This window comes from Haplochromis burtoni, unplaced genomic scaffold, assembly GCF_018398535.1.
Source record: "Haplochromis burtoni strain Fernald_Lab_line unplaced genomic scaffold, NCSU_Asbu1 Contig_107, whole genome shotgun sequence".
Lineage (NCBI taxonomy): Eukaryota > Metazoa > Chordata > Actinopteri > Cichliformes > Cichlidae > Haplochromis > Haplochromis burtoni.
This window is the reverse complement of record NW_024582468.1, coordinates 1,869,580-1,892,771: the sequence shown is the minus strand read 5'-3', so window position 1 is coordinate 1,892,771 and position 23,192 is coordinate 1,869,580. Positions and strand designations below refer to the sequence as shown.

At 38.1% G+C, this 23,192-nt stretch overlaps 2 protein-coding genes across 2 annotated transcripts; one reads left to right on the top strand and one right to left on the bottom strand.

The window, feature by feature from the left end:
* Positions 1-269: 269 nt before the first annotated feature.
* ch25hl2 (cholesterol 25-hydroxylase like 2) lies at positions 270-1,546 on the bottom strand. Its single transcript, XM_005929847.3, has one exon. The coding sequence runs from the start codon at positions 1,379-1,381 to the stop codon at positions 479-481; it is 903 nt and encodes a 300-aa protein (XP_005929909.1). The 5' UTR covers positions 1,382-1,546; the 3' UTR covers positions 270-478.
* Positions 1,547-15,067: 13,521 nt separating this feature from the next.
* s100z (S100 calcium binding protein Z) lies at positions 15,068-17,885 on the top strand. The gene is made up of 3 exons (XM_005929846.2): positions 15,068-15,110; positions 15,214-15,389; positions 16,875-17,885. The coding sequence occupies exons 2-3, from the start codon at positions 15,249-15,251 to the stop codon at positions 17,028-17,030; spliced, it is 297 nt and encodes a 98-aa protein (XP_005929908.1). The 5' UTR covers positions 15,068-15,110; positions 15,214-15,248; the 3' UTR covers positions 17,031-17,885.
* The last annotated feature ends 5,307 nt before the right edge of the window (positions 17,886-23,192 follow it).

Genomic DNA, 23,192 nt, shown 5'->3' with positions numbered 1-23,192 from the left:
TCATTTTTTAAATTTTATTTTATATTTCTGGTAGCTCCAAACAAATTACACATGTAAGGTACCTGACCTGAGAATGCCACTGAGACAATTAACAGCACATCAATTCACTGACATAAGTGGAAAATCTCTATGAATAAGAGATATATGTTCATTGCACAAAAGTATAAGATAATCTATACTATCATTGTACAAAATACAAACATAAAAAAATATCTTTTGACAACTTACCACACTGTCAAACAATGTTAGATTGATTATCAGCTCGTAAAATGTGAAAAATATCCATGCAGTCAAAGATAGCCACATAGTGGAAATCGTTATTATCAAAGTGAGAGTTAAGAGTGGGAGACGTAAAAGAGAGAAATTAGTCTGCAGGAGAGTAAAGAGGAAAAATGAGTCTGCTGGAATAAAAGCATCAACAAAAGAGGCAGTTTGAGTAAACTAGCGATGGAGTCATTGAAAGATTAATTCAAGTTCTTTAGTCTTTTCTTCCTTTCATCTCTTCTGGCTCTCCCGTGGCAGAGTGGCTGGAGGCGGTTGGTACAGTGTGGGTGCCCCCCAGCCAGTCCCAGTGAGAGAAGAATGGGGCAAAGTTAGTGCCAGGTCTCTGGTGGTGAGCGTCATGTTTCGGAGCACCACCCCAGAGGCCAAAGGGCACCAAGTTATGTGTGGCCCAAGGGAAGTCATAGCCACAGTGATCCTCAGTGGAAACATAGACATTGAATACCATGAAGCTCCATGCTGTGAGGCAGTGGCACTGCAGCAGGATGGGGTCTACTGTGGCCCAAAATCCCACGCTAAATAACTCCCAACCAGACAGGTACTGGGTGACAAGGCTGAAAGGCTGGTTGTACTGGTGGTGGATGGCGTGGAAAGTGCGGTACAACCAAGCAACCCGGTGGTGCAGCAGGTGCCACAGGTAGTACTGGAAGTCAAAGACCACCATACAGCCCAGGATGCCCAGGAAAAAACTGAACAGAGTGGGGGCTTCGGGGGGTAGAGGGGTTGGTGGCCTCCACAGCCACTGTGCAACTGCAGCAGGAAAGATGTAAAGCAGGTGGTTGTAAATGGTGACACCCAAGGTGGGCCAAATGTTAGGCCAGGTGATGGGTCTGTCTGGATGCAGCCTGTAGCGGTTGATGCACGGCCAGGTGGGAGCCAGCAGGTCCAACACAGTGTAAAGAGCGACCAGGAGAAAATAGGTAGTGACTGAGAGGACCACGGGGAAGAGAGGACTTCTTAGGAGGTCGTGGTAGTTCTGACGGAGATAGTCCCAAATAGGCTGCAGGACCAAGTCCTGGGAATAATCCCCAGTCACATTGTCTACATATGACATCCAAGATAAAGTCTCAGTTCTGAGTAACCCACCCACGCTCATCATTAATATGGCGTTTCTCTTCCAAAGATGGCTGATCCAATAGGATTATTTTTAACAAGCAACCAAAGAGGATAAAGAGGGTCTGAATGAAAAGAGGGATCCAAGCCTCCTCGTAATAGGTTAAGCGACAGCAAATTGCCTGGTGATGGTGTGCCAAATTGGACTGGTGGACTGTCTTAGCCTCTTATGTATGTTCAAGCCCCACCTCCACCATCCCCTCCACCCCCATGCATTTTAAAAGAAGGCGCTTTTTAAAGGCCCTTTTTCATGGGCACAAGGACTGCAGCCAGGACTCAGGAGCCGGGCCTCAACAGTTCTCATTTTTGACCCAAATCATCGAGGGAGCTTCCGTCTTCTTGAGAATTCAACTCGGGGACGATGTCATTTAGCTCCTAACATTCTCAGAAAAAAACATACCAAGTTATATTTTCACTACTGCATGTTAACAATCAGCCCTTTCATTTTTCTGCCCCCTCACTCTCAAATCATAAGACAGGGAACACGCACATACACACACCAATACACACAACATCAGACCAAAACAGTAATTAATCACTAAAAAGTTGTCAAATGAGACATGCATTCAAAAGCACTTCCTTTCTGATGCTGAATAGTAATTGGCTTGTTGCTCAGTTTCAGCTTGTTTACAGAAAAGAAATGATGCTATTATTCATAAGTGGGGCAGAGACCACAGCTGTTGCTTCTATAGTATGATAAAATAATTTTGCACAGCAGAGATTTTAATAGGTTTCATGTGATGTTCTGTAGGCATACATTTGGTCAGTTTTCTGTCTTCAACAGCTATGTTTCATTAAACACCATCACACACATCTTAAACTGTACAAACACATTTCTTAGCTTTACAAAGGGTAAATTAAAAATAATACAAATAAAACATAAAATTTATGATATTGGAAAAGCAGTTGCATTGTAGAATAAAAACTTTTATTTACTCCTTGTAATTGTGCATTGTCTCAAATTTTTACTTTACTGTATTTCAGGTTGTACCCATTCCACAATAAAGATTTAAAAAAATCACCTGAAAAATGATTAAACTGCACGAGTCAACACCTGTTTGCCTGCAGTCTCAACGAGCAGAGCTCCATTCTGTAACAACTACATGAGTTAAATGTGAATGTTGTCATAGTCCAGTCTGCTTTCATCTCTCCAGTGTGTTTGATGTCATTTACTTAGTAGATGAGTTCAGTCATGAACTGTATTTACTGGCTGAAAGCAACATGCAACATGTTTCTGCCATTCTGCGGTCACTTGCTGCCATGCTTGGGATCACTGTTCTGCTGTATGACTCCAACTTAAGTTAAGTATTAGCTGCCAGGGCAGATGGCACATTTAATTTTTTAATACTTTGGTATACAGAGAAGTTTGTGATTGACTTAATGATTACAAGGTGGCCAGGTGTTGTGGCTTTAAAACAAACCTAAATCATCAACTGTCATGTGGTTTTGTGCATTATGGCCAAACAGCTCTACTTTGGACATGTCTGTCCAGAAGCCTTGAGTGGGTTTTTTTTTTCAGATGCAACTTTGCAAACATCACCCATGCTGCCATCATCTTTTTTAGAGAGAAGAAGAATCTTCTCCCAAACAAGCCATCCATTGACCTTCTCCACTTATCCAATTCAGGGCCACAGTTAGGCTAGAATCTTAAGAGTTTGTATTTTTAGAGCAAGGTCAAGTCAAATGGAAGACTTACTGAAATATTTCTTTTGTATGTACTGCATATTCCATAAGACTCTGTCTCCTATTATATTTTTTCTGCCTGCTGCATGTTTCTTGTACAACACCTCCATCTTCTTACTAGTTTAGGATCACTAGAACCTATCCCATCTGTCAAAGGGGAAAGCTGACACAAAAGAGATTTTCACATCTATGGCCAAGTTAGAATCATGACTGAACACAACACTGCATGTCTTTGAACTGTGGGAGGAAGCTGGAGGACCCAGAGAGAACCCATGGCACAGTGCGGATATGAAGCAACAGAAAGTTTGGATTTTAACACAAAACTTTTTTTACTGCAAGGCAATGACACTTACCACCACACTAATGTGTTCCCTGCATCATACTGCTAAAACTGCTTTTATGGTGACTTGCTGACGATCATTTATTTCAGTGGATTTGTTTAGCAGTACCTGGCTGCTACAGCACTTTTAATTCATGTGGATGACAAATAAGGTTGTACTTTTCCACACACAGTGCAGTGCATTAAATACATTCCTATTTTAGTTTTTCAGTTATAACAAATAACAATTTTTACTGTGTATACTGAAATGTATAATAAAATAGAGTAAAATTATGATGAACACCTAGCGACTCACTGAACACAACAGAAAATTCAAAGTATTAAGAAGATAATCGTAATACTTCATCATGAGTCCAATTGCACAAAATGTTCATTTCTTATGTGATCAGCACACTTCTTTATAGCTGCCAATAGAGGGCAGTAGCAATCAAGTCTCGAGCAGAGAAGTCATAGAATATAGTGCAAGAGAGCAGTGACTAAAAGGAAATCCTCCTCAGTGGATGAGGAACTGCACTGTGTAGCATAAACATAATCAGTGGAATGGACACACAGCAGAGAAGATGCACAATGTGATGTTTGAATGTCTTTTTTTATGTTTTAAAAATGGTAACACAGAGTGAAGATGTATTACTAACGCAACCCAAAGCTTTAGCTTTCTAGAACTTCTACTTACCATAGTTGCTTTAGTGACATAGTAATAAATACTTTCAGCAGATACATTAATCACTAGCCATTTTTGGATCAGTGTTAAAAGACAAATTTACTCTTTGTGTATAACGGACAAAAAACACAGCAGTGGCTTATTTGTTTTATGAAATTTCTATTAGCTTTTGCCATAGAAATCATAAAGCACCTCTGGGTCCATAAATGTATCAAGCTAAAAACGTTTAATGTTAAATGATAAATAGAATATTTAGAGCAGGGTTGCTAAATTAAACACTAGCTGGAATGAGCCACTGTCCATGCCATTGAGATTAGTTATTGGCCCCACAAATCCTATTCACATGTCCCATATATTTAAAGCTCCTTTAGCCTGTCCACAGTTTCTGTGCATTTGCAAGCCACCAGCCTCTTTTACCAAAGAGAAGGTTAAGAGAAGAAAGACAGCCACACCAATGGAACCTACATATACTACTATTTGTTACTATAAAAATATATAAAATATAAAAATATCTGTATAAATATATAAATATCTACTTATGACATGAGTTGTCATGTTGATAATTTTAAATGCACTGGAAATGAGTAATTAGTAAGATAAGTTAGTAACTAAAAGAGTACTCTTTTCACCTGCAACACACAAAAATAGTAAGAAATACAAAAGTTTAGGGAAAACTTAAAGGTTAAAGGTTGATGCCTCACTCAAGAGAGTTGACGTAGATAAGCCGGCCTTGATATATTTGTGTGAATATTATACACAGAACAATATTTTCAACACCAAATCTCTTGGAAACACCTGAGGGCTGAGCAGTTTGAAGGGCTATCTTTTTCTTGTCTTTATCATCCTTCCTCTGTGTAACTGCTCTTGGAGGCTGTGTGATAGTATGTGTTGACACCAGTGAAAACATGGATTACACCTGCAGCGACAGATTAATGTCTGGCCTCATCTTCAGGTGAAGGTTTACATTCACTGTAACAGATTCTGCTGGAGTGGAAAGCAAAGCCTCCAGTCAGTTTATTGCCAAACAAACAAAAAGAACTGAATATCATTGTGGAAGCATCAGTTTGTTCATTTAGGGGGCAATGTCACGTGTCAATGTGTCATCGTATAGATTTGTAGGCACAGATTTGGTAAGACTCTAATTGACAATAGCAGTAATAACACCTGGCTGCATCACTAAAATTAATATTGAGTCAACATGTAATTTTGCTAAAGTAGTTTTTCTCTGGTCCACTTCCAAGTCAGACCAGGATTGACATGCTTAGCCACATTTTAATTCAATAATGGATAACTGAATTGAAAACCTTACTGGGGAAAACCTGATTTTATGAGGAGATGACATCAATCCCACTATAGATAGAGCAAAACTCAGACAAACCCCAAATAATCACAAATATCATCATAAAAATATGAATTTAGTATAAAAATGCACAAAGACAGAATATTATAACTACCTCAACTGCAGAGAGCACTTTGAGTACTCCTGGAGAGTAGAAAAGCGCTGTAGAATCAGTCCATTTACCATTACCATTATATCAAAGAGTAAATCAATTAAATGTGGTGTATTAAACATTAGGTCTCTTTGTGCTAGCAAATTATTTAATAATGAATCAACATATTGATCTAATCTGCATTGCAGAAACCTGGGTACAGCAGGATGACTATATTAGTTTAAATAAATCAACACCTCCAAGTCATCCTAACTGTCAGAATCCTCAAAGCACAGGTGGCAGCAATCTTTCACTCTAGCTTGATAGTCAACCAAACACCAAGACAAAATTGTAATTAATTTCAAGGCCTGACTCTTAGCCTTATCCACCCTCAAAAAAATATTTTCAGTTGTTCTTACCTGTTGTTTTGCTCCCCTGTACTTGAAATTTCTACTCCCAGTCTCCCACAAATCTGCCACTAAGTACAGCAAGTCTAATAACTACTGATATTTGTTAGGAGTCTTTTGAAAGAGTAGTTGTCAACATTTAACTGACCGTTTACAAACAAAGGATTTACAGTTCATATATATTTGGACAATGACAAAAGTAATACCTGTTCACCGAAACATATTCCAAATATAATTATATAATGGACATAATGTGTAGACTCTCAGTTTTCATTTGAGGGTATTCACATTCAAATTGCATTAAGGGTTTAAGAGTTTCTGCTCCTTAACAAGTGCTACCCTTTTTTTAAAGGGATCAAAAGTAATTGGACTCAAAGGCAGGTGTGGGCAATTTTGTCGTTATGTCATTATCAATTAAGCAAATAAAAGGCCTGGAGCAAGCAAAATCCTGTTAATGCGAAGATTTTGCTGTGAACAGACAACATGTTCAGAGGAGTTCAAGCCATCCTTAAGCTGAAAAAACAGAAAGAAAAACATCAGAGAAATTGCTACAATAGTAGCACTGGAAAAAGCTACAGTTTGGTACATCCTGAGAAATAAAGAAGCCACTGGTGAACTCAGCAAGGCAAAAACACCTGGACATCCACGGAAGAGGACAGTGGTGGATGATCACAGAATCATTTCAATAGTGAAGAGAAACCCCTTCAAAACAGCCAGCACAGTTCTGGAAAAATATTTTTTTGGACAGATGAAGCCAAGATCAACCTCTACCAGAATGATGGCAAGACAAAAGTATGGAGAAGGTGTGAAACAGCTGTAAGGAAATACCCAACTGCTAAAAGAGAAGGAAGAACTGGAGGAGATGCAGAAATAGATGCAACAAGTTCTGAAAGATTTTGAATTGCAAGTGTTTTGCAATGCAGCAAAGTACAAAAATCTTGAAATACTGAGGATGAGAAACAAGAATTGGAGAAAATATGCAGAGAAAGGCAGAGCAAAATCCAAGCAATGGTGAGCAAAAACACTCATTTGCAAGGACTGTATAACAAAGCCCAGTACACTCAATTGCATGAGAAAAAAAGAAGACAAGAGAAAAAAACCCAAAACATTAGCTTTAATGTTGTTGCGTTTGTCTTTCTGATCCTACCTAGTTGGTGTTTGATCTTCTTTACTGTGCATCTTTCCTGACTTGATGAAAGCCCAAAAATCTGGGACTCTCCATCATTTGACCCTGGAACTGAAGAAGCTTCTCAGATGAGAGGTGAAACGTCTTCAAGCAACTTAAAGAAGTCCAGATGCTTTTCTTTCCAAGCTCCTTTGACTACGATGACCTGCATGACTAAGAACTTTCACAGACATGTGAAGTATGGGGATGTTTCCCTAGGAGCGTGAAAGAGAGGAAAGGTGCAGGCCCAGATAAAATGAACAGCCTTCTCCTTAAAAATTGTGTGGATGAGTTGGCTGGAATTTTTTTCTCCTCATTTCTTAAAGTCTCTTGAGTTTTGGAAAGTCCCTCAAATCTAGAAGGACTATTGTACCAGTGCCTAAAGTGAAAGCACTTAATTTTTAAATGATTTTGCAAAGCCTTTTGCTTTGACTTCCCCTGTGATGAAATTATCCAAGAAACTTGTAAAAACTGAATTTTTGGATTGACCCTCCAATTTGCTGAACAGATAGGGGGAGAGAGGGGTAGCTGTGTGCACCTTGCTCCATATGGTTCTAAAGTACCTGGATGGTGTCCAAAACTGTTTGTTTTTGTGGATTTTTGATCTGTTTTTATTTGTATCCAGCTCCATATTTTAGCAGGACATCTCACCAGTACACGTAATCTTGATTTGGATCTGATTTCTTGGCTTATTGACTTACGGATAGTAGACTTGTAGTCAAGACCGCCTAAACCAAGACCAAGACAATACCAAGACCAGAGGGTATCAAGACCATGACCAAGACAGACCGAGTCAAGACCAAAACAAAGTCGAGACGAGACCGAGACTGAGACAAAAAAGTCTTTAAACTGCAGCCAGATGCTGCTTCGTTTCCGGGTGTCGGGCATATTCATGTGTTTTTGCGTTGCACTCGCACAGCCCTCCTCACCGCTGTTTACTGTCTCACTCACTTACTGAGAGGACAGACACACACTCCACTTGACTGTCGCGTCTCTCACCCTCTCTGTTTTTCACATAATGATATTATCCTATATCCTCGCATGTGATTGGCCACAATATGGAGGGATTGGAGCATAGCTGAGCCACTGTGTGAGAGCTGAGCAGCGAAAGGAAATTAAGTGAGGAGCCGGCTCTCACTCAATAGGAGTCGACTCTTCTGATTCACTACAAAGCACTCTCTAAGCACGGCTCTTTTAGAGCTGATGCACATGACAAATTATCGACCGTTACGTTGTGTGTCATGGATACTGTTGACTCCAAATCTCCCGACCACTATGTCGATCTGAGACAGGAAGACCGAGACAGCGAGACCAAGACAAGATCGAAGGATCCGAGACCAAGACCAAGACCAAAGTCTGTTGAGACCAAGACAAGACCAAGACCACGTAAGAGTTGAGTTGGATGTCTCGAGACCGGTCTCGAGACATCCAACTCTAACGGATAGTCCTCAGAAAGGGAGAGTCATCTTATCAGATGCACTTTTATCTTCCACGTCAGAGTGTGTCCTTTCCCCACTTTTATTTGTCCTTAATAAAAATGAGTGTTAGAGTCTCTACCAGGATAGACTTATAATCGAGTTTGCAGACGACTCAGTGAATGTCTCTCTGCTCCAGGATGCAGATCGTGACCATGGCCCAGTTGCAGATGACTTTGTAGCATGGTATGGACAGTCCTTTCTGGATGTTAAAAAACAAAGGAAATGGTTATTGATTTTTGTAAACAAAAAATGTCATCCCTGCCCCCTGTTTGTGTTCTGCTGGTTCGGGTCTCTTAGCTGGAAGAATGAGAAAAGGTTGGACCAAAGTATTAAAGTGTGTAGCAAACTGGCAGGTATAAAGCTAAATGATCTTGTCCTCCTGTATAGAGGGAGGGCGGCCCTGAAGGCAGAAAAGATTTGGAGTGATTCTCCTCAGTTTCCTTATGCAATTGATGGCTGCCTTCTACAATCCAAGATGGAGATGGCATAAACACACAGCTTGAAGAACATGACTTTTATATATTTAACCTTTCAGCAACTCAACTCCTGAGAAAAATATCAGGTTAGCTGCTAAATGTTTATGTTTAAGTATGATGATACCAGTGTCTACAGTGATTCATCTGTCTCGCCAGTTCAGTTTGTTCTTTGTTATTGCGTTATACATTATTATTTGTTGCAAAGATGTCAATTCTTTGCTCAGTTATTGATTGTCTTCTTGAGATCCGTGATTCTCAATTATCGATATCGATGCATAACTTTGGAGGCTGGACTGCAGAATGTCCCTGTGGTGCTAATCAAAACCTATTGTAGTGTCACTCTTAGACACTACAATAAGTCATCCAACTAATTAGATTGCTGTTGATGGTAACATTTGAATGTGTAGCCAGCTGAACTGATGTTTGCAAAGATGAAAAGGATTGAGTATATTTATATGGTACTGTACACAGGAAATTATTATTGGGGGCTGAGCCACCCTAACGGTTTGATCCTCGAATCACCCCTGCTGTGCACACAAATGGTCTTCGGATCTGAGGACAAATTATGTCTTTTCTGTCTCTTGGCCTGCAATAGATTGGGTGTCTCGCCCTATGACAGGTGGAATAGCTGTCACGGATTGTGAGGCAAACCGTGTGGAGATTGAGAGGTGTGGACCCAGGCACAGAAAATGATGCAGGAGAGACTGTTTCAAACTGAAAATGAGCCTTTACTGTGGCTGTAAGAATTACCACAAAACCACTAACAAAAACCTAAACTGGGGACAGCTAAACATGAAACTAGAAACATAAAACTAAACAACCTGAAACATGGAAATGTAGCTGGAGAGACACTTGGGGAGATGAACAGGATGGCCTATTCCTATTGCAGCATAACTAAGGGAGGATTCAGGGTCACCTGATCCTGCCCAAACTACATGCTTTAGCAAAAAGCCAAAATCCAAACTGGAAGCTGGTTACACAGAAGAGGGGCCTGAAAACTGAAGGCTCTCCCTCCCATTCTACTTTTAAATACTCTAGGAACAACCAGTAAGCCTGCAGTGTAAGAGTGAAGTGCTCTAATGGGGTGATATGCTACTAAAAGGCCATTAAGATAAGATGGGGTCTGATTATTTAAGACCTTGTATGTGAGGAGCAGGATTTTGAATTCAATTCTGGATTTAACAGGAAGCCAATGAAGGGAAGCCAAAACAGGAGAAATCTGCTCTCTCTTTCTAGTCCCTGTCAGTACTCTTGCTGCAGCATTTTGGATTAATTGAAGGCTTTTCGGGGAGTTTTTAGCACTTCCTGATAATACAGTAGTAATTACAGTAGTCCAGCCTAGAAATAATAAATGCATGAACTAGTTTCATTTCACAACAGGTCATAAAAACACAAGAAACACAAAATCAAGTCAAAAGGACCCCGAACCATGACAATAGGCTCCAGTCCCCTGCAAGTCTGAATTAGGTTCTTTCATTGAGTAAAGAAGGTGATGTACTTGAACTTTTACAACTTTAAAGAATTGTTATACACTAGTATCTAAATTTAGATCCTAGATGTTATTGTTGCAATTCATAAGTATTTGTAGGAGTTTCCTACAAACGCCATATTTCAACATGCATTTTATGGTGAGCTGATAGATTTTTGGTCAGAAATCAGTCAGTAAAGAACAAGTGAAGTCTTCCAGCTTTGCACAAAACACCACGGATCACTTTCATATAATTTGTATTTTCTTCTCTTCCAACATATCTGTACTAAACAACATTGAAATGTTTGCCAAAATGCAACAATTAGTGGGAGTGAATCTTTAATAGCATGTAAACAGCGTTTTTGTTGTTTAATTTCAATTTTTCTGTTGCTTGTCATTCTTTCTTCACACAATAAATTATTACAATAATTTGTACATTACAGCTAAGGTAGAATTATTTTAATTGAGAACCAATTTCTAATGGGAATGCAGAGGAAATACTTGCAGTAGGATGCTGTTATAATTTTAGGAAGTCAGGACCCAAAATTCAAAAGATGAAAATTTCTGTCAATCAATGAGCGGTTTACAGAAATTTTATTTAAGAAATTGACAGTGAGGGTTAATTAGGTTTCCAGGCCATAAATTAATAGAATTTATCCATTCTTAATCCATTTCAAGAAGACAGAGCGGGTGAAGAATTGTGGCACGGAGCTGAAAGGAACAGACTAGTGTAAATGACCAGGTTCCCAAAAAGATCCTGAAGCAACGCAAGGTCCTATTCCCAGTCTGACACAGCTTCATTCAGTAAGGGCTCCCGTGCTGTCATCACCTTTAAGAAAGTGACAGTGAGGGGAGAAAAACAAGGCAATTCAACGGCTGATCTTAAAGAGAAGGAGAGAAGGTTAATTGGTTCCAGGCCGTTGATTAACAGAATTTATATTGGATGACAGTCTTACTCTTTCCATGGGGGCTTCCGAGAAGGGTGCAGTATTTCCTTTCCAGGGAACAGGTTAGTGGCAATGCTGGAGCGTTGCAGGCAGGTTGTGATGTGAAGATAATGGACTTAGGATCCAGAACTAGGATGAATCAGTTTGTGCAGGAGACACTACAGATGCTCCACAGGAGGGGTGAGCTGGAATCTGCTTCCAGCTTAAGGAATCTCCATTTACCAATTAGTTTCTTTCTGTCTTGTATTTTTATTGTTTTGTTTACTTCAAATTTAATCACAGCTATTAAAGCTGTGTTTTTGAGTTTACGTCTTTCTGCTGAGTGGTCTAAAGTAATCTGCTCCTGTGACAGATAGGCGGCCTGTTCTCCCACCCTGTGATAGCTGGCACAGATCCTTCACCCCTGTGATGCCGAATTGAATAAGCTGATGAAAATGCATGGACGGATGATCTTGAACAAATTCTTGTTGAACTTCAGGCTTTTGGAAATTCTTCCAAAGTTTTTTTTTTTAAACTACTGAAAGTTCCCAGATTGCTTTGATGCTTAAAGGAATTTAACATATTTAAAGTTCTGTAAGTATACAGTAAAATCATGATGTAATTTTCCCAACAACTGATTACAATGCAGCCACTCATCTAAACAGGGCATTTTGTAGAGGATATTGCAAACATGGCAGTGTTTCTTGAAACAATGGTGATCTCAAAAATTCTAAAAAACAATTTCTCAAAACCATAATTCAGCTTCTTTCCCAAAATACTGTTTCGACTTTCATCTCAAAATTACAACTTTATTCTCAAAATGATCAACAATATTTTTTTCCACTAGCATTTTGAGATCTCTTTTAATCTCTCTGGAGACACCAGCCATGCCATACTTTGCTTCAGCTCTTCCTACTTTTTATCTGCTTTTCAAGAATTAAACAATTTTTCTTCTGCATTTCTGCTTCATTCCTTATCAGTTTTTGTTTTTTTTTAAATCGAACTTCTAAACGCAACCTCAATTCACAGTTATGGAGTCATGGAGTCATAACTCCATACATGTTAGTCAGTGATGATGGGCCTTTCCTTCTGTTTTATTTTTGTTCTAACTTTTGTACATAGTCCACATATTTTTTCTTTTTTTTTTCTTTTTCCACATATTTTTTCTTCCAGTCTTTAAATAGACTGGATAATGATAATGACTGGAAACAGGCGAGAACACCACTGACACAGGAAATAGAACTAAACTGACAAAAGTCCAAACTGAACACACTGGGTCAATGACCCAGGTACACTGACAGTACATAACACTACATATACTTTCTGACGATAAAATAGAATAACTCCACTGGCATGTCTGCAATTACAGTAAGTACTTTGTATCTTAAACCTACATTATTTTTGATGGTTACTTGGGGTGATAGCTTTGGCTGAAATGCAAATACAAATACAGTGCAAAAACAAAAAAATGCATATAGTAATATTTAATAACATATTTAAACGAATTTATGTATTCTGAATTGATCCACAAGATGTTGAACACACTTTCTTCTTATCTTAGCTATTCATAGTTCAATTCCTATCTCCTCAATTAAAGATATTAGGCGCCCTTCAATGGGAATGTTAATGATAGCCTTTTATTTAAATGCATAATTTTGGACATTATTAGTGTTAAAAACAGTTATTATATTGAAGCCATGTTTTCTTTATTGCAATGAAAAAGGTCAAATTTTACCTGTAAACAAAATGGACACATCATCTTTTCTCTTTGTAGTGATCTTAAAGCTGCTGCAAATGACGAGAGAGAACATGAGGGGATCTAAAGTGGAAGAGCATCTGCCAAGTGAGCAGGAGACAAGCGTGTCTTTAAATTCATTTTCAAATAGCAACAAGATTCCTGGTTTATCATAGGGTAAAAAAATGATCATTTAATGGCCTATAGTGATGAGTATTGTGATCATGTGCATCATTTCATCAAAGTGCCTGTTGCTTAGAATTTCACTCTACATCTGTTAAGTTGTACATGATAGACATGGATCATCTTGCGGAAAATACAAGAATTTTGTATTTATTGAAAGATAATTGTGTAATGAGACACATTGCAGTGTTTGATGTAATGCCAGTTTATGGTTTTACAGGGCACCTTCTGCACAATCATTAGTAACAGCAGCTGTGAAGGAAACAATTTCATCACCTTAACAAATGGAAAGTCATTTTCTTTGTGACAGTGGCTGCAAGTGGGAGAGAAGTTGCAGGGACACCTGACAACGAACATCTCTCAGGTGTTGTCACGAGGGCTCGGAGCTGAATAGAGTGTTATTCTCCTCTCTCAGTTATGACACGGTGACAAAGGAGGGGCGACTGTGTATGAGAGGGACACAGAATGACAAAGGATGAAAGCTGCAGTTACTAAAAATAAACCCAAGAACGAGAACATCAAAACATTTGAATCGCAAGGTCAGCCTGAGAGAACAAGAAGAAAAGCAGCAAAGTCACTCAATGCAACTTTCATTTTATAAACTTCTCCACACATGGAAATTCAGTATATAAGGCAAAAAAAGAAATTTCTGCAGTTCTTGAAAGCTTGGAAGTCAATATCTGGTATAGCCAACTTTATTCTTTAACACTCTTCTTTAAGCAGTCTTCAGGAATAGCCTTCTTGAAGGACACTCAAACCTTTTTTTCCACGTCAATATGCATTTGGTTTCAAGATGTTCCCACACTGCTATCAGTCCATAACGGATAGTTTTCCAGTTTGTGTTTTTCTATCCAGGTATGCTTTTACTGCATTGGCAGTGTATTTGGTATGACTGATATGCTGCAAAATTAAGCTCTTGCTTCTGAATTTTTTCAGATGGTATTGCATGGTAGAACACAATCTGAGTTTATTTTAAGTCTTCAGAATTCTATCAATTTTGACAAAATCTCAAACACCACTGACTGAAATGGAGCCTCAAACCATTCTAGCCAATAAAAGTATTTATTACGGCTATAATCCTGTCTTGGTCTCTGCTCTTGAGCTGGGTTTTTTGGTTAGTCCTGACAGTCAGCACAAGGACTAGACTAAAAGTGAATGAAAAAAACACCAATGTCCAGAAAGGCTGAGAAACTTTAGCAAATTTTACAACAAAGTGTGTCTACTTGCAACTGGGCAAAAGTTGTATCTTTCATTGCCTAAACATTCATAGCTAATCCAGCTGAAAGACCCATGCCTAATGCCTTAGAAAATGCAAATGCATAAATAAAAGGAATGAATGAATATTTAAAGGATAGGCATAAAAGCCATGAGATGCTTCGTGTTCATTTGTCATTGTTATGATCAGAAAGCACCTGCTCTAAGTAGTATCTCCATGCTGCCCTTTTATGAGTAACACATCAGAGCAGGTAGGCAAGTTTTAACCTATTCTATCTCTAATGAAGTATATCGCACAGTACTGAACTCACTTCAGGGATATATTAAGTTACACATGCGTCAAGGCTCACGTCTGGCTCAGGATTTGATGAATACCCATGATACATGGTTTGTTTTTCACTTAGCTACACTGATTAAAACCTGGAAAGAACTGTTGCCATGGGGGTCTCACCTGTGGAATTAATTATCCCACGTTGCATCCTCTGACTTCCTGATAAACAAGCCATTCAGAAGAGTCTGTGATCTCATTTTTGCAGGACTCTAACCAGGTAGGAACACCACTGTTATGAGCTAATAGTTGTTGTAATGCTTTTTCATATGTGTGTGTGTGCATGTGTATTTTTGTATTATTTGTTTTACATTATTTTTCAGGAAACTGCAAGCGCACCTTTAATCTCTCCAGCAAAATGCCAAGCCAGCTTGAGAGTGCAATGGATGCACTGATGACAGTTTTCTACAATTACTCGGGACATGATGGAGATAAATACAAGCTCAACAAGGGCGAGCTGAAGGAACTCTTGAACAGTGAGCTCACTGACTTCCTCACGGTAAGGCTGATGTTTAAATGCAATGATTATTTTGTTGTTTGTTTTATCTGTTCGGCATTTAGACAAAGATTTGATGTCATGCAGAATTTTCAAGAGGAAGCACAATCCCTGTATGGATTTAAATTAATGGGAACATGCTGGTGTACTGAAGTATGACTGTGCATTTCATTAACTGAACCATAATGACCAATAGTAATTGCATTAATTTGCTTATGGATCTTGAACACTTTGAAGTCTTATTCACTTAAAAGTCAATCTTAAGAGTGATGTGTTCAAATGATGTAACATCCTGACCTTGTTGGAGGAAATTGTTTTTTCATTGATTGCTTTCTTGCTGTCAAAGTGTAACTGCTTGTGGCTCTCACATGACCACCATGGCAAATAAATGATGCGGGGAGAGAGATAGATAAGGTCATTTGAGATAAATCCCTGCCCCTGAGTCTGTGTGATAGCAGCGCATACAAGCCTGCAATTTCAAATGATTGAGACCACAGCATCAACAAAACAGCCAAGGTCTAAAACCTGATGCCTTCAGATATCTTTCTTGTTACTGTCCGTCCCCCTTCATGTGGGTGGGAGGCCTCAGGTGCTCACACATCATCATCATCAGTGACCCATATCACCTCCAAATATAGACACCCTCGTGATGTCATCACATCCCTGTGGGCTGTAGTCACCTCTGAGAATAGACACAGTGGCGTTCACCCTGAGTTTCTGCCAACAGGAAACTTTGACACTTGACAACCAAAGCGTGATACAGTACTTACTACTACATGTTCTGTCTTGATAGAATTGATAGAATTTTAAAAAAGTAATGCATTCAAAAATTCAAATTAAGTGTGCTCTTGATTAGGATTGTTAGATTTATTTACTGATAAAACATGCCGCTGGTAGTCTTGCATTTTTCATGTTTATGTCTACTGTCGACTCACTCAAGGTGACCCTGTATTTTAACGTAGCTTTGAGCTTTTCAGACCAAATTTAAATTGAAACTACATTAGAAAATGCAAAACTGCTGTGGTGATATTTTTTCTAATTTAAATCAACCCCCAGTGTGGATTTTAATTTTAACCTTCTGAGAAATGCTGACTTTAGTGCCACAACAGAAAGATCACTGGTGCCTTGGAGGTTAGAGGACGAATAAAAAAACGTCTTGTTTCCCAGTCATGGAGGAAATGAGCAAAGTAATAAATGTCGCATTTGATTAGCTGAGGCTCACGGGTCATTTGGTGGCAGCATCACTCTGCTCACCACCGGACATGGGGCTTTGCCTTGAGTCAATATCAACCACCAGTAACAGTCACATTTTATGCATTATTACCGGAAGCTTAGAAGCGTTGAAGGTATTTGGCTAAGAAGTTGATAATATTGGTAACAAGTTTGTTTTATGGAAAAATCATTACAAGGCATTACAAGAGCCACAAAGACATAATCAGTCCAGTTGCATATTTGTTGAATCACTATCTGTTTGTGTTTTGTTTTCAGTCTCAGAAAGATCCCATGCTGGTGGAGAAAATCATGAATGACCTGGACTCTAACAAGGACAACGAGGTGGATTTCAATGAGTTTGTTGTGTTGGTGGCAGCTCTGACTGTTGCCTGCAACGACTTCTTCCAAGAGCAACAGAAGAAAAAGAAATAGGTGTCCAAAAAAACCCAATGTCCATCCACATTTTAAGCTGTAGCTGAATTGTGTCGTAGTTTTCCCAGAGCATAGGATTGTCATTTGTGGATGTAAACGTAACAATGTACAGACTGGAGCTGTTAAACAATCACTTGATCTCACATCGACCTTGTCTTTTACAAGTTATTTTATTTTTTTTGGTTATAAATATAACTAGAAAAACCCTTTCCTTAAGCCCTCCATGGTGTTGTTATTGTTGATTTTTTGTGTATGGAAGTGTTTCATCCAAACCTTTGTGCATAAATGTGTAATTGGTTTTCTTTTAGTTTAGTCTGCAAAAAAAAGAATAGAATAACTTACTGTTGATTAATTCAGAGGTATTTTCCTTAAAAATGATAATGTGGTCATCTAAAAACCTTTCCTAAATCCTTACAAAATTTTGTTCCAACAGATGTCTGGAAGTTTTAAAGGTCATATGTTTATTTAATATGTTAAGGATGCAATGAACAGTTTCACATTTACTCTTAGCCTCCGTTCCCTAAGGGGAATTACCTTTTCCTGGCACAAAATTAGAGTCGTGGAAAAATACGCAGGCCCACAGTGATTTAGCCAAGTGTTCCCCTGTAAAAGGAATAAATGTCTCACTGCTATATGCCATGTGTGGTATTTTGTGCACTTTTGAACAAGATTTGACTTCAGCGTTGTCTTTCAATAATTTCTTATGTGGCCACAAATGAAACCTACTAAAGATTCTTGAAGACATCATGTTAAAAGTAAATGCACTTAATAAATGTAAATCTATCCTGTGTGACTTATTTTATGCTGATCCACTGTCTTGCACGACTGTATTATCCTGTAAAGCTTACAGTGCATTCAAACTCCAGTAAAACAGTAAATTGTTACAGTATAAAATTACTATTATAGTAAATGCAACATTGTACCAAAAACTGTATCATAAGAAAACAGGTAATTGATTTAATTAAAATATGTGAAAAGCATCAGGCATTTAATGATAGCTGTTCAAGTTAAATACTTAATATACAATTTTAAAAGTTGCAAGGAACCCACACCTCTCCAAAGGCTCACAATACACAGCTGAGGGGTTATTAGCTCTTTATTGTGGCACAACTGGATTAATTTGTTTCGATTTCTATCCAATTTTGAATTGAAAGAGCTGTTCAGGCCCGTTAAGGACATATAGGAAGACTACACAGATGGAGTGCAGTTTATTGCAGTGCAGTTGTCTATAATATAATTTTATCTTATCTTATCGCTCTTAATATGCATACAAACTGAATCAGGTCAAGCAAATGAGTTTAAATGACCATAAAACTGAAATACTCAGCACGAGTTTCTACCTGAGTTTCCCTTTTAGAAATGACTGTGTACTATGTCTTTATGACGCATGGTGATCCCAAGTTGGGTCCAGCTGGATCATCCAAATACACAGATACAACATCCCCTCAAGCAGAAATGCAGATTTTTCTCACCTTGGGAAGGACAAAAGTGTACACTGAAGCTGTATTTTCTAAGGGTTTTCCTCCCTTTCTCTCTCTCTTTTTCTCTTGCTCTCAGCCCATTTCCCAAAATACCAAACTAGACAGTTCATTTGCAGTGATATTCTCAGCTGTGACGTGGACAAAATTACTGAAACAAAATCCAGAGGCAAGTCTGATGCTTTTATATGAGCAGATGGTGCTTGCACAAACCCTCACCACGACAATGCAATTTGTCTGTGATTGGCTGTAATCGAGCAGGATAATCACCCCATGGGAAGATGCCATGCCATAATTATGCATTTTGTTCAATTTTTAAAAGGTTGCAATCAATTCTAAGTGTCATTTGATAATTTTGAAATGTGGATATTTATATTCTCACTCGTGTGATTGCCCTCCACTTTCACAAACCTCTTCTGAATGTTCATGTGATTGTCTCTTTATTTCCTGTGAGCGTCATGTTCAGGAACTGGCTTCTAGCAGAGCAAAAAAAAAAACCCTACCCATCACACAAAGTTTGAGTCATCAGCCGTGATCAGATCTTCATGTCCTGTGTCAGTGTATTCATTCAGCTATTGTGGGGGGAAATGCATCCAAATTATATGGGGCAGCTAAGAAATTGTTAACATAAAAGTGGTTGCACCTAAAGCACAATTGCATCTTTCTAGCACAAAGACATTACTAGAGAGAGATTTTTAAAGCAGAAATTTTATATAATGCAGTAATTTTCTTATTTGTTAAAAAAAAAACTATAATTCCAAAAAGCATAATTTAATCTATACCTAATATAATGTAAGAGGATGGAGAAAACAAATAATATTAAATATTAAACAATTGTTAAAAAGAAAGATGTGACAATAAAAAAACAAGAGTGTTTTTGACACTTCAAAGAGAGATAATGAGATATTAAAGAGGACATAAGAGACAACTGATGAAATATTATTAGTATTATTGATCTCTAGCACTTGGCAAAGTACAAGACTCATTCCCTGAACACATTTTGTTGTTGTTTATAAAACTCTAGATAAAACTGCATCAGGAAATCAATCCAGGAAATGTGCCTCAGATTAGTATTTTCAGTTTTACCAAATATGGCACAAAAATTGTGATTTCAATTGACTGAGTTGAGCACAGTTGTAGCTTTTTGGGACAGTTTCTCCTCACTCCAAGTGTCAGCCATCCAAATGTAGCTGCTACCTGTGACGTCTTTAAAATATGCCTCGAGCCCTTATCTCCCACATGCTGTCCGCTCCCCCTTTTCGTCACTCTGTGCGTCACCGTTCGTGTCAGAACTCCTCATTAGGAGTGAGCTGTGTTTGTGAGTGTGTGTGTAATGCTTTTGGTTTCTTAATTTTCTCATAAGCATTTAAAACTTTGTGAAGAGAGCATTTAAATTTGAAATCATTTGTTGTTTACATCTGTAAAGAAATATTGTAATAATAAGACATAAACTAATACGAGAAGATAATTTAAATATAATATAAAATCCCCTTTTAGAGATTTCTTTTTATTTTCCAATACTGACTGTGTGCTATTAGTAGCAACGTTTTATTTATATATCACACAAACTAAATTCAAAGTCTAAGAATATGTCAAGGCAACATTATTCAATAGATTTTCTTTGAGGTTAACAATAAAATATGTGGTTTGGCACAGGGTATTACATCAGACACTCTTCTTGAAGCAACATCCAGTTGGGAGTGAGAACGTGTTGGAATATCAGTGGGAATACACAAGCGTGTGGCTTGTAACCCCACCCACTTCTGACCCCCCTGCAAACTGTGGCTCTTTTCTTTTCTTTTCTTTTCTTTTCTTTTTTTTGCAAATATAAAGAAGGTCCAAGTTGTTTTCTGTTAAAAATTCATGAAGTTTTATTTCCCACTACCACCGATTTATAAAAAGGACTAGATGCTTGTTTTTTGTATTTGGTTTTTTGGTTCTCATATAACTAGGTGAATCAAGAAAATGAGAACTCAGTTGTGGAAACGACACCACACATGAGGGGTAAGCAGCCTAACAGATTATTAGATTGTATTTAGGGGAATAAAGCATGTTGTCTTTGTGTACTAACCTTGTACTTAATGTATGATGATAATGTATTTTGATTAAAATGGTATAGTTAGCTTCATTTATGAAGTCTGGTCATGTTTGCTTGGTCAGCCTCCCCTGTGACTCAGCCAGAAAATGAAAATAACAGGGTTTTTTTTTTGTTTTTGTAAAGAACAAATTAATATTTATTTTAAACACATATTGGTGTTGCTTAGTAACAAATAAGGGGGGCAGACTTTCTACAACAGATTGCCTTATCTGGGAAAGTGGTGTGCTCATCAGAGGATGACAAGAGGACAAGAGAAAAACCACTTTCCTGCTGCCCCTGCTGGAACATGTATGGCCTGATCTGTCTCTCATTGATAGTCCAGCCTTTGTATCACTTACTGGTGCAGTTCTTCACTGAAAATTGTTCTACTCAAGAATTTACTAAACTGATGCCGAGATTTTAAACTGAAGCTGCTTCAAGATGAAATCTGGGTTTGAGCTAAACTTCCCAGGAGGCCTTTCTAATTACAGTAAGGTCATTAATGATTAATTAAGGACATCAATTAATCATTAATGTTATTTGTCAAAACAGACATATGGACTCTTTGGAGTTTTGTCAGTGAAGATCAGCAAATATGATTTTCAGTATAAAGGATATTTAATATCAAAGATCATTTTTAAATAGGATTTGATATGTGACCAAAGACGACTGCTGGCACCTGCCTGTCTTATTACTTTACGGCTTTCAGTAAGTAGTGACCTTTGACAACCAACTGAGCATGTTCTGTGTCACTGAGCTACAATGTATTTGGGGTCATTTGTTAAATAACAGGACACTTCCTGAACTCCAATATTACTGTGGTTTAAAGAAACTACACGACCAGGAGAAGTACTCTGGACTTCAAGACAGTGCTCATGTTTCCATAAATTGTTCATCCATAACAGATGCTGAGGAATTGTGGGTCTGTTAAATGTATAATGTTCAATTTCAAACCTGTATGGAAATGTAAGAAACACTTTTAGTACCTCATCATGCGACATTGTGGTTCAAGATCCACAATGTGTGTAACCTAAATGTGTGTATGTATAGGGTACAAAAGTCTTGAATTTCTTGTAAAGATTTAATGCAATACAGGATATTATAAAAGCAAAAAATATTGCTGAAAAGTGGCGTCGTGATTATGCAACTGTGATATTTTGAGATGCACTGCACTCAAAATATTGAGTGCCTGTATCTGCTCTAATCTCCTGTTGAGTGATCGACAAATAATTAATCATCTTCGCTGAGAAAGGCCAGATTCAAATGTCAAACATAATTTTCTGTAGATTAACAGAGTAGTTCGGTATAACTGACAGCATCAAAAGCAAGCTGTGAGTCCAAAATACACACGTGAGGAACATTTGAACTAAACTACGGCTTTATACAAAGAATGTGATGTGGCTGCTGCAAAGCTTTGGTTGACGATTCAACGTCTATCATACTGTACGCACAGGACAGGAAAAAGCCAATAATGTCTTAGATTCTTTGTGTCATGGAGTAAATGCGTCATCTGGCTTGTTCATTAACTACATCACTGAGCACAGAGAGAATACATAGGAAGCTGCTTGATTTAGTAACACAGTGCAACAGAACACATTTTCAAACATATAAACATGATTGAGAATGATGGTACAGTCGGTGTAATGTACACTGGTGCAATTAGAAAAACATGTAACACATAGGCTTTAACAAAAAGGATTTTCTGCTGTAAAGCATCTGAGATCCTAATGGTCTTGCCACTCATTGCTTTTGTATCCACAAACTATTAAGAACAACACCTTTGTGAAGCACACTGTTGCACAGGTGACAGTTTTCTTCATTGATATTCACAAAATATAAATACAAGGTTATTATTTAGCGTCAATAGCAGCAGTGGCACATATGTTTTGTATCCAGCTTTGTCCACACTATTCAAAAAAGATAAAGACCACCAGTGTGGCTTCAGTATGCTGTCACACATACACACACGCATACAGACCTACAGTTGTTGGCTATAAAGTCTTGGGCAGTCGTTCATCACCAGCTTGTGCCTGCACATGTCTCTCAATGATAATACACCTTCAGGCCTTTAATCACAGGTCGCCCCATTGGTTTGTGTGATTCAGGCCTTAATATTTTAGAGATACCACCTGCTGTTTTCTCTGTAGTGACAGCAAGAGTTTGTTATGTACCCAGGAAAGTCATCAAAGGCAGTGACATCATTCCACATATGAGGTAATGATGAAGAAACACGTACTCCACTGAACACATGATGGTTTTGCAGACATGGGTTTGCTAAGACAGGAGCCCACAATGTCTGACTTCACCTGATACGCCCTAAATCTCCTGCATTTAACTGGTGACACGTAATTACTTTCAACAGTGAATCCATGTTTCTTCTTATATCTTTGCAAATAACTCATTCATAACTGTAGTTGTGACAGAGATGACAGACACATTTTATTAAGATTTGCAGACCCTACTCTACTGATATAGATATATTACAGAAATGGGTCTGTTATAGGTATGAAGGTACAAAAATGTGTCTATTATGGGTATGTTACAATGTACACGGTATGAAGGTATGTTATGAATATGCTATAACTATAAGTATGTACAGGCTGTAGT

What these genes read in the sequence shown, in the direction of transcription:
- ch25hl2 (XM_005929847.3), bottom strand. Translation starts at nt 1,381, where the DNA reads ATGATGAGCGTGGGTGGGTTACTCAGAACTGAGACTTTATCTTGGATG.
- s100z (XM_005929846.2), top strand. Translation starts at nt 15,249, where the DNA reads ATGCCAAGCCAGCTTGAGAGTGCAATGGATGCACTGATGACAGTTTTC. An exon ending in AGCTCACTGACTTCCTCACG is followed by an intron (nt 15,390 to 16,874) that starts GTAAGGCTGATG and finishes TTTTGTTTTCAG; the next exon opens with TCTCAGAAAGATCCCATGCT.